Genomic DNA, 12,152 nt, shown 5'->3' on the forward strand with positions numbered 1-12,152 from the left:
TGCAAGCCTTAAGGGCCACAGCTTTCACAATCAGGCTTTTCAAGAGCAGATGAAAGACTGCCAGCCTGGCAGACTGTCTGGGCTGTCCGCTTCGTTTGTTAGCACGCGCTCGTGATATAGATCCATGCTCTTATCGCGTGACGCCTATATAACTGAGCACACAGCGTGGCATGCGATTACCTGCCTTCCACTACAGATATCAGTGCTGTATCGGCCAAGACAATGCATTCAATGTGCCAGATAATTCGTGTCCGTCTTCGAAACAGGTCTGCCGACGAGTCCGCCATCGGAGTACACAATGCCGCCAGCACTGGTTTTTGCCCTTGTACTTGCCAGCTCCTGCACTGCCACGAAAGGTAGGCACTTGCCCTCAACCCGCAATTCGCATCGATGTTTTACATGGTCGGATCTCGTAGTCTCACACAAATTGCTTCGCACAGGTGGTCACTGCGTGTAACATTAGGACATCTATGCTGCCGAACTATGGCTTAGCGTGCAAGGGAAATAAGAGCGGCACGGAAACTACACACGTATAAGTAAATGCCTACAGCCTTGCAGGGTACCGCGGCGGCGACAGTGGCACGAGAACGGATACTTGTGAAAGCCGCAAATGGAGACTAGCACGTTTTTAAAAGAACGAGCTTGGCCTTTTTAATGCGTTAGCAATACGAGTGTAGGAAGCCGGTCAGGTCGTAGAGGCATATATATATATATATATATATATATATACATACATATATATATATATTTACAAATACTGCAGCCCAGAAGGGTTCTTGCAGGAGTGGGTGAATACAAAATGTGGAAAATACAAATCACCATACAAAAGAAGCATATGTGAGTAACATGGTTAAGGGGAGCACTCAATAGCATCCCCAAATTCTCTATGTGGTAAACAACGGATGAAACCAGGCAGGTCATTCCAGAGTTCAATTGTCCTAGGAAAAAAACTGTATTTAAAAGTGTTGGTGCGAGCAAAAAAGACAGATAAGTTTAAGTCATTGCTGTTTCTCCTGATTAGGGGCTTTGCACGGGTCAGATATATATTAGGGGAAGCATAATGTGGACAGTAAAATGGAGAGTGCAGAAGTTTCAGAGAATTAATGTGACGACGGCGGGAAAGAGGGGTTAAACCGAGCATATACAGGTGAGATGACGTTGAAAACATTCTGTCATAACGGCGGTATATGAAACGAACCGCATTTTTCTAAACAGATTCAATTTTGTGGATGTCCGAAATTTTGTAAGGGTTCCATATGGTAGCCGCATATTCAAGAATAGGTCTTACTAGTGTTTTGTGTGTAATGAGTTTAGTTTCTCTGGGGGCAGCACGTAGGGTTCGGGTTAGGTAACCAAGTTTTTTTGTTGCTTTGGTTGCAAGTTGTTAGAATATGTTCTGACCAGGATAACCTTGGATTAAAAGGAGGCCTAAATACTTATATTCATATGCGCGCTGCAGAAAAGTGGATTTATAGGAGTAATAGCAATATGAGCAATTAGCATGCTTAGGAAAGGACATGGCGAGTGTTTTTTTTTATTAAGTTAATGTTCATATGCGAGAGTTCTCAGCATTCACAAAAGCTTATAAAAGAACGTTTCAGAGTGTTATGATCGTTAGGCGTAGAAATGACATTGTAGAGAACGCAGTCGTCAGCGTAAAGCCGAATTTTTACTGAAACAGAGTCTGGAATATCTTTAATATAAAGCAAAAAAAGCAATGGCCCTAAAATAGAACCTTGGGGTACTCCGGAAGATACTGATGCGTCAGGAGAGTTGAATGAATTAAAAGGAACATACTGTGAACGATCATAAAGAAAACTACGGATTCAGTGAACGAGAAGTGGGTTATTAAGGATAAGGCTTAGTTTATGTAATAGTTTAGGACGTGGTACAGTATCAAATGCTTTGGAGAAATCAATGAAAGGTGCATCTACTTGATGACCTAAATCAAGAGCAAAACTGATGTCATGTGTAAATTCAGTTAATTGAGTCACTGTGCTAAAACCACTACGAAATCCATGCTGAGCGCTGCACAAAATGTTATTGGACTCGAGAGAAGTGATAATTTGTTTATAAATTATGTGTTCAAGGAGTTTGAACGCATGAGAAGTTAAAGAAATGGGTCTATAATTTAGAAGATATTGTTTCTGCCCAGATTTGAACAATGGAGTGACTCTATCCCGTTTCCATGAACAAGGAACTGTACAAGTAGACACTGATTTCTCAAAAATTAATGTGAGGTATTCACACGTCCAAAGCGCATAACGATGAAGGAACGCATTGTTGACATTGTCTGGACTGCAACCTTTTTTGGTGTCAAGATTTAAAATAAGGTTCAGGACTCCTTGCTAAGACTCCTTGCAATTAACAATTAACATTGTTAATTGCACAAGACATGGTAGTTGTCGTTGATCGGCGAGGAATTACGCCATTGTCCTGTGTAAATACAGACTGAAAATATTCATTGAATGCTTTAGCAATAGCTCCAGGGTCACTTATTTTGGAATCATCTAATATAAATGTCTGGGTAGTGTTTTTCATAGGCGAAATCGAGCTCAAAAATTTTCCTGGGTTATTTTTAATTAAATTAGGCAGAGTGAACTGATAATAAAAGTTCTTAGCTGCATCAATTTTTTGACGGAGTTGTTATTTCATAAAGCGAAGCTGGTCATTTGTTTCGGCTTTCATGTGACGCTTCCGAATTGCTCTGGCTACTCGACGCTTCAAATGCAGTATTTCCCTTGTCATCCAAGGAAGGTCAAGATTTTTCTTTTTTGTTTTTAATGACACATAGCGCTCTATGCAAGTACGAAAAATGTTTTCAAAATGGGATACTATAGTATTGATATCACTGGTAGTGCATAACCGGGAGAACCTGTCGAATGAAATGCTTAATGTATCAAGTATGGACGTATCATCTGCATGATTATAATCGTAAAAACTGGTATATTCATAGTGGCGCCTTGAAACTGAAAGATTAATAGTAGCAATAACAGCTTTGTGATCAGAAATACCGTTCGTAATCTCACACTCAAAGGCACTTGCAAAGAGCGGTGCATTTAGGAAATCAAATCTAGTAAGGCCGACTCTCTAGTAGGATCAGATACAATTTGTGTCAATCCAAGGGATAGTGAAAATTCAAGCAACTCTGTAGAAATAGGGACGTTATCACCAGTTACCAATAATGAAGCCCACGAAACGTTAGGTACATTGAAGTCCCCCATGCAGAATAAATTTGAAGAGCCGAAACCGTGCTCTTGGATGAACGCGTTAAGGATCGTTATTTCATTTGAGGCATGCCTGGGAGGTCGATAAAACACACCAATGATTACATTTGTTTTATTAATGTGCACCTTACACCAGATCGTCTCGATTTCAAGTGGGGATTGTGGTACAGAAAACTGTAGGTCAGAACGCAAAAACAAAGCAACGCCTCCACCTCTGCCCACTTTTCTGTCTACTCTTAAGACGTTATATTGTGGGGGGGGGGGGGGGGGGGGCTATCTCGCAGTCGTAGATGTCGCTATGCAACCAGGTCTCAGTAACGCCGATAACATGCGGAGAATGTGATGTCACGAAAGAGGAAAAGCTTGAATATTTGTTAGATAAGCTTCTTGCGTTAAGATTTATTATACAAAGTTTATCCTGTATGTCATTGTTAAGTCAAGGATTGTTCCCCTGGGGGAGCGGTAAATGATGGTGAGTGGTACCATCACGAGCTTTTACAAGAGAGTTGGAAACAACATGCCAATTGTAGAGCTGATTATCAACAAACGCATTGTCGTACCTGAGGTGTAGCACTGAACCATTGTTACGGAATTGTGCTGTAGCGTCCCATAGTTTTTTTACGGATGGAGCGCACGTTCGAAGAAAAATCTTCGGATATACGCCACTGGGACCCCTTTAGTTTATAGCCATTCTTTAGAGCACTAATCTCTTCACGAAAATCTAGGAGCTTCATAATGACGAGGCGTAGTCTCCCACCTCTAGGTCTACCAAGCCTATGCAATCGCTCAATTTGAGAAAAATCAAGCATTAGTACGTCAGTAAAAAAAAATTCTTAACTTGCGATTGCAGCGATTCATTAGTGTCATGCTCAGATTCTGTTACACCATAAACATTAAGATTGTTGCGACTCGAGCGATTTTCTAAATCATCATTTTGGGAAGAAATTGTGTTAATAGTGGATGACATTTTGTGAATCTGGCTCTGTAGGTTATCGTAGTGTGCTGCGCTAAACGTGGGTGCCTGCTGCTCAAGATCAACTACGCGTTTTTCAATGGCCTCAAATCGAGCGTCGATAGATTTTCGCATGTCTGCTATATCCTTTGTTATCTTAGTTTGCCCGGCAAGAAGCTGAGCGAGCATTTCGGATACCATAGAGCGAGAGTCATCCGTTTAATAGGTGGATTGTTTTGTATGGCACGAGTTTGTTTCAATATCGCCACTCAGTAGGAGGCTGCGCATGCAGTAAACAAGATTAGTACGTTTTAAAAAGAACGAGCTTGGCCTTCTTAATGCGTTAGCAATGCGAGTGTAGGAAGCTGGTCAGGTCGTAGATATATATATATATATATATATATATATATGTATAAGAAGTTAACAGACAACGTCACCAAGGACAACTCAGGGGAAATTTGTTGCACTTACTAATAGAAATAAGGAAATGATAAATTGATTGAAATTAAACGAGGATGAAAAACAACTGGCCGCAGCTTGGATACGAGCCGACGTCTTCGCATTACGCATGCGATGCTCTTACCGCGTAAGCTACCGCGGCACCATTTTCTCATCCATTTTCTGGGGCATTTATATTTATCTACCGCAACTAACCTAGTAGTTCTGCTAGGTAAATATAATTACCCCAGCAAGTGGATGAGAAAACGGCGCCATGGCAGCTCAGTTGGTAAGAGCATCGCACGCGTAATGCGAAGCCATGTGTTCGTATCACACTTGCGGCCAGTTCTTTTTTCATACACTTTCATTTCCAATAATTTATAGTTTCTTTAATGCTATTGTTAAGTACAAATAGGTACCCTTATGTTGTTCTTGGTGTCTTTCTTTTTTTTGTTGGCTTCTTACAATATGATTAATAAAAGTCGGGCCTCTTGGTTTCCGTTTACTCGTTCATATATATATATATATATATATATATATATATATATATATATATATATTCAACGTTCAACGCACAACCGGGTACTCCGTTGAACCGTTCAACGCACAACCGGGTACTCGCCATTCTACCTTGTTTATGGCCGTTCGCCCAGTTCTTGTTGTTGTAGCCTGTCGCACGTGTGGCTCCTACCGACGGTGGGGGATTGGCCAAGAAATGCGTGGATTGTTCCAAAATTATATAGAGCATAAATTTCCTAATATCTACTGGAATAGCATTGAATAGGGTTGAATTACCGGCTAAAATAAAATCAGGAAGGTGCCGTTAAATGAGTAATAATTATTTTAAAAGTTATAAAAAATAGAACTTAGCAGGGCATTCGTTTAGATTCTGTAAGGAATGTTTGGACAATGTTGGACAAATGCGACAAACCTCGTCAAGTTTGGTACAGTGGTTGCCGAGAAAAACGAATTCTCCTTTTACGTGTATTTTGTATAGGAGCACCCGAGCCTAAAGCTTCCTCTTAAAATAAGAGCCTTTGAGAAAAAGGTGACTTCGCGCTTTGCTTGCAGGCCCCACGCTTCGCGCACGACTGTAACATTTAGCTGAGATGTTCGCAGCAGCGTATGCTATCCGTGGACCACCTGCCGGGTTCCTGAACCCGGCAGGTGGTTCAGGAACCGTTCAACAGGCGACCTGAGCGTCTTGCAGGAAATTTTTGTGCTTTCGGAAGCGCCAAGAACTAGACAGTGTTCTACGATATTGTAGACCAAGTGCATTTGCGTGCTACAAAAGTGATATCACATGATTTCTATTGAATGATGCTACATTTTCAGTCTCACAGTCTCAGGGTGAACGTCGAATTTGAGCTGTCGTCATCCTTTTGTTATGTATTCTTAATGGTTAGTTAAAAGCTCACTACAGATGGTCACTAAATTCACTGTTTATTCCTGATTCACACGGACCACAGGCCAACGTGAAACGTTTAAGTAAATGATTTACGCCACACTGGCGTATGTTAAGGTGTTCCAAGACGTCTGCGTTGCCTAAAATTTACTGAGATTTCTTAGCGACAATTAAAGCTACATTGAAGCAAAACTTTGCGGAAATTTACTGACTTTTTTCGTCTCGCAATAAGGACACGCTTAAAAAATAAAAAATATTACGGAAACACTGATTCTCAGGTTTTAGAACGGCTTTACTGCACTTTTGCTCGTGCGATCGATCATGGCACAGCTGAGACCGGCGCGTCCCGCCGCGAGATTACGTTCCGAGGTAATCTCAGGGATTCTATCAGCCCACTGTTGAACACAGCATAAGGCGCCGGTGTTCACATTCCAAGTGGGTTCTGCAAGACAATTTTAGATCAATTAAACGTCCGGTTTCTTTGCCCTGCAGTCATCTTCAGTAATGCCACACAATATGGTGCAGAGCATACCCATTATATATATATAAATAATATGTATATATACCCATTATTTCAAGCGCACATGGGCAAGAAGGCCCCACCGCTGCGCTTTCTCCACACGACCTTCTTTATATAGTACGCAAACCTGAGCAGCTACTCCCTTCTTCGAGCGTGTGCTCCAGTTATTTACGTGTCTTTGTTCCTGCCTTCGGCGGACGCAAGCTGGCACTATTGATCGTATCACGTAGACGCTGTTTGATCTGGGCGACGGACCTTAGCTGAGCCCGACTGTTCGCGCACACGCAGCAGCCGCCACCTGCGACTTGGCCAAGGTTCGTGCTTGCTACGAGGACATCATGGACAGCGTGCCACTGTTCTTCGCCTCCCGTGCACAACGTGGGGACGCGGCGGCCACATTCTGCAGGTGAATGGCCCACGAGAAATCACGAGGAAACGTGTATTATACTCGTACAATAGTTATGGCTAACGATACCATGGTTATGGTCGTGTGCGCACGAATAACGATTCCTCGGAGGTACAATGTATCCGCTCCCCGGAATACATCTCGCAGTTCACGTATAAAATATATTAAACAAAATTGAATTGCACGCATAAATTGGCGCGAAATGACTGCAGGCGGTTGTCTTTCCTGCTATTTGAACGAACTAATATTACTGTTTATCTTTAGTGAAACTGTCCAACCAATTATTTATTTGATAACGAAATCGTTTTCTAAGAGTGCATAATATTATAACAAGAACAGCTTCTTACGCGTTGTTTCATTAGAAATTAAAGCATCGTAACATACGACACATCAATTGCGTCCGAGGCGTGCTGGCTATTTGCAAAAGATGTCACTCCGAAGCCTTCACTTCCCGGCACTTCCATGCGAGCCATGTCGTCGCAGTGCTGTCTTCTAGTTAACTGTACTAATCTGTGCCGACAACGGCTTCCACAACGGGACGCGCTCGTTCACGTTCGCCGTTGTTAAGTGCAGCCACTACTGGGAGTACTCGTCGTGTTCCGGCAAAGCGGAGACGAAGGCCTGCCGAGGAGAAGAACTGGTCGACCGGATGGAGCGCCTCTACCGCCAAGTGAGCGCCGAGCTCTGCGACGACGCGCAACAACGGCTGCTCAAGAGTAAGCAGCCGCGCCTCCTTCAGACAGCTCACTCGGTGTCCTTCGAACCTCGAATGGCAGATTCGAGATGCGGCATGCGTTCATTCGCTTAGTCTAAACCATTTCGTTTACTCTGTGAACTCCTTACTGACTTAAGGTACATTGGACTGGTCGCTTTCGAGCGCTCCAGAGCGCTGTTGTGGCGCGCGTCACATTCGACTGGTGCAAGTTGAGCTCTAGGAACACATTCTGCTGGTTCTTTTAGAGCGCCGCGCTCCAGCTTGGAACGCGCGCCACCGAGATCGGGCGGAGTTCTGGTCCCGTTATCCCCGCAGCTTTTGTTGGCTGGATGGGCGGCATACGCGAGTAGATCCTTGTTTGTTTACACAAAAGAAGCGGCTTACAGCCTTCCTGTTCCGGCAAGCGATTGCTCTGGTGAGCAGTCGCAATGTCGGCTGGGTCGCGCTTTCGCATCCTCCGTTCGAGAGCTCCGCGGTGTTGCAATCTGAGTCGGATCGAGCGTGGTAGAGAGCAGCCGAATGCACCATTAGTCACCAGCGTCCGCTCCCGATTAAATGTGTAAAAGCACCAGTCCTCCTTAATTAGGGTTCGAATGACTATAGGAGGGGTTCTTCGGGACTAAGCGCCCTTTACTACTGGCCCAGTTTGGCTGCACATTGTATGAAAACAGTGACTGAATTTGGTAACGTGAAAGCTGCTCCTTACGTCGCTCTTATACATACTCTTTTCCGCGTATTATAATCAACTTCAAAGCCAAATTTTCCGAAGAATACAAAAGACTACAGTTTAGCCGCCCAGAATGAGCAGCGTTGAAGTACGAAAAGGTAATGGTGACAACCGGGATAGGCGCGGAGAGGCGCTAACTTTCATTGAATTCTATTGAATTTTATTGCTTGATTGTGTGCACGGGATTGGCAACAGAAGCCGCTGAAAGAGGCAACCATCACGGCACGCATAACTCGGCACAGCTGCACAACCGCTGAAAGTTTTAAAGCCAGAAAGGGCGATTTGGAATGCGTAAGCAATATTCGGCAAGCTTCCCAGCCCTGTCATGCCGAAAAGTGTCATGCCTTGTATCTGCACAAAAGTGCGTAATTTGCAAAGTTAGCACATTTAATAGTTATGAAACTTTAAATGATGATGTAAATGTAGATGATTGGTAGCTTTCAAGCGATCAGGAACAACTTAAAGCAAAAAAATAATATAACACCATGCCCATAGATATATATAGCGCTCGTTATAAGCTTATAGTAGGGGTGGGCCAATTGAAACCTGGAGGTGGGTCGACTTGAAATTTGGAGGTGGACCAACTGAAATTTCGGTGGGGGCGAACTTAAAATTGGTGAGTGGCTCAACTTGAAATTAGTGGGTGGGCCAACTTGAAATGTGGATTGGGCCACCTTAAATTAGAGGGTGGGCCAACATGAAATTCGGACAGGGGCAAAATTAAATTTGCGGCTGGGCCAACTTTAAATTTGAACTTGAGCCAACTAAAAGTTGGGGGTGGGCCAAGTTTAAATCTGGGGGTGGGCAAAATTAAATTAGGGGTGGGCAAACTTGAAATTTGATGGAGGCAGAACCAAAATTTGTGGGTGGGCCAACCTGAAATTTGGATGTGGGCCAAATGAAATTTGGGGGCGGGTAAACTTGAAATTTTCGGTAGGGTCAATCTAAATTTGAGGGCTGGCAAAGATCAAATCTGGAGGTGGGCCAACTTGAAATTTAGGGGGAGGCCAACCTAAATTTCGGGGTGTGTCCACTTGAAATTTGGACGTGGGCCAACATAAATTTACAGGTGGGTCAACTTGAAGTTTGGGGATGGGGAGTGACCCAACAGAAATTTGGGGGGCAAATTAAAATAGGCGGTGGGCCAACCTTAATTTTTTCGGGCTGGGCCTAATTGACATTTGGGGTTGGCACAAGAAAATGTGGGGTTGCACCAACTTTAAATTTAGGGGTGGACCCACTTATATTTCTGGGTGGTCAGACTTCAAATGTGGGTGTGAGCCGACTTGAGATTTCGCGGTGGCCCAATGTCCAATTGAACGTTGCTGAGCGTCCTTCGAGTTATGAGCGCCTCGTTGGCGAGGGAGCGTGCTGAGACGCATGGCTCGTTTTCATTGGGCCTTACCAGGGCCTTCCCTCACAGAGAGCAAGGCAGCTGCACGTCGTCGCTGCGCTACCCACTGACATCGCCGATGCCATAGACGACTTGCTAGCGGGCACGTCTTCGGCCACAGCATACGACGTCCTGAAACGCACGGTCCTGCAGTACCTCGAGCCATGGCAACAGAGTGGGCTTCTACAGCTCCTCTCCGAGGAACTCGGCGACCAACGACCGTCACAATTTCTGCACCGGTTGCGTCAGCTACTGGGTGGCCACTCCGCAAGCGAGAGCCAGCTTCCAATTTTGCGCGAGCTGTTCTTGCAGCGCCTCCCACAGTCCACGCGCGTGGTGCTCGAGGGTTCCGACGAGACGAGTCTCGATCGGCTGGTTGCACTCGGTGACCGCATATACGACTGCTCGTCTGCATCACAGCTACCTATCACCGCTGCCAGAGTCTCAAAGTCAGGAGACCGACTCTCGCATTTGGAGGAAACAGTCGACCGCTTTACCAGGGCGCTGGAGAAGCTGACGATGAGCGACAACATTGGCGACCAACTTCGGCGCAACCATTCGCCTTCACAGTCTCGCAGCGCACCTAGGGACTCGCCGCGCCAGTTGTGCTGGTACCATCGTCACTTTCGCGAACAAGCAAGTCGCTGTACCCGGCCCTGTTCTTGGACGGGAAACGCACTGGCCAGTCGCTAATGGCGTCATGCGACATCGGCCCTCGTACAAGCCGCTTATTCTTTGTAGTCGACCGCATCACCTGTACCTGCCTCCTCGTCGAAACCGGAGCCGAGCTCTCTATCGTTCCCGCCACTGCCCCAAATTGCCAACGTGGCAAGAGCGCAACCACGCGCCACGCGGTAAAAAACACTGCCATCGCGTCGTATGAGCTCCGGTCAATAACGATGAACATCGGACTCCGGCACTTGCACAGGTGTGTGTTTATGATCACCGATGTCTGCTTTGCCATACGCGGACTTCCTCAGCCATTTGAACGTAGATGTGAGTGTTCGCGATCGGCGCTTAAAAGGTAACCTCACATCCCTCGCTGTACTTGGCCTGCACTCCAACCTTACCTCATCTGGCATCCGTACGTTTCGGCCGGTCTCAACGTACGACAAGACACTTGCTGAGCATCCGCAACTCACGACGCCCCGAAACGATGCGCTGCCCGTGAAACACAAGTTGACGCATCATATCACCACCACCGGCCCACCTGTCGCCGCGCGGCCACGGAGGGTCTCTGGACGGAGGGGGGAAGTCGCCCACCGTGAGTTCGAACACATGCTTCAGCTCGGTTTTTTTTCGTCCTTCCTCCAGCAATTGGTCTTCTCCTCTCCATCTGGTTCCGAAGCAGGACAGTGCTGACCGGCGGCCTTGCGGTGATTACAAAGCTTTGAATGTCATCACTACTCCGGATCAATATCCCCCTCCCCACATACATGACTTCGGCGCTCGTCTCGCAGGAACCAAAATACACAGCAAGATCGATTTAATGACAGCATACTACCAAATTCCTGTCGAGCACAGCGACATTCCGAATGCAGCAATCACTACTCCATTTGGTCTGTTTGAGTTTCTTCGTATGCTTTACGGTTTGAAGAATGAGGCGCAAACTTTTCAAAGGTTCATGGACGAGGCTAAGCGCAGACTTCCGTTCATTTCCGATCGTCTACCTTGACGACATTCTCATTGCAAGTCGCACCGACGAAGAGCACAATGAGAGTCTTCGCCTTCTATTTGAGCAACTGGATGAACACGGCCTAGTCCTAAAGTCCCAGAAATGCCTTTTCGGCGTTGAAATCCTGGATTTTCTCGGCCATCACATTTCACCCCAAGGCATCAAGCCACTGGAATTACGGGTGCGGGCAGTCGAAAACTTCCCCTCTCCAACCTCCTTCAGAAAGTTGCGCGAGTTTCTCGTGCTCATACATTCTCACAGGTGCTTCATACCATCCTGTGCGCAAGTTCTTAAGCCACTTACCGACCTGCTGCGTCGTGACTAAAAAAAAACCGCCTACCTTCCACTGGTCCTCGGAGCTCGAACACTCCTTCTAGGAAGCCAAACGCCGTTGCCTACTGCAGTGTTGCTGATTCATCCGTTTCCAGACGCCCCAACTCGCCTTATGATAGACGCGTCGACCATGTCAGAGGTTGCCGCATACTACAGCAGTACGATGGCACAGACTGGAGGCAGCTGGGTTTCTTCTGAAAGCGCCTCAAACCCAGAGAAGCTCGCTATAGCACCTTCGGGAGGGATATGTTGGTCATCTATCGCACTGTCAAGCATTTCCGCTTTTTCTTGAAGGCTATATCTTTTACATTCTGACCGACTACAAGCAGTTAATCTTCGTTTTCGAGAACAACCGTTCCTC

General features: G+C 45.7%; 1 protein-coding gene across 3 annotated transcripts in view; it reads left to right on the top strand.

Moving 5' to 3' along the window:
• Positions 1-224: 224 nt before the first annotated feature.
• LOC126540244 (uncharacterized) overlaps positions 225-12,152 on the top strand; it is a 61,298-nt gene continuing 49,370 nt past the window's right edge. Inside the window, exons 1-3 of one of the 3 annotated variants that reach the window (XM_050187045.3) lie at positions 225-356; positions 6,831-6,948; positions 7,522-7,664. In XM_050187045.3, the coding sequence (XP_050043002.1) occupies positions 299-356; positions 6,831-6,948; positions 7,522-7,664 (319 nt within the window). In that variant the 5' untranslated portion in view covers positions 225-298. Of the gene's footprint in view, positions 357-6,772; positions 6,949-7,521; positions 7,665-12,152 lie in introns of all 3 variants that reach the window. The other 2 variants (XM_055075907.2, XM_055075908.2) reach the window with 2 other exon arrangements.

Source organism: Dermacentor andersoni, chromosome 2, assembly GCF_023375885.2.
Source record: "Dermacentor andersoni chromosome 2, qqDerAnde1_hic_scaffold, whole genome shotgun sequence".
In the NCBI taxonomy this organism is placed as follows: Eukaryota; Metazoa; Arthropoda; class Arachnida; order Ixodida; family Ixodidae; genus Dermacentor; species Dermacentor andersoni.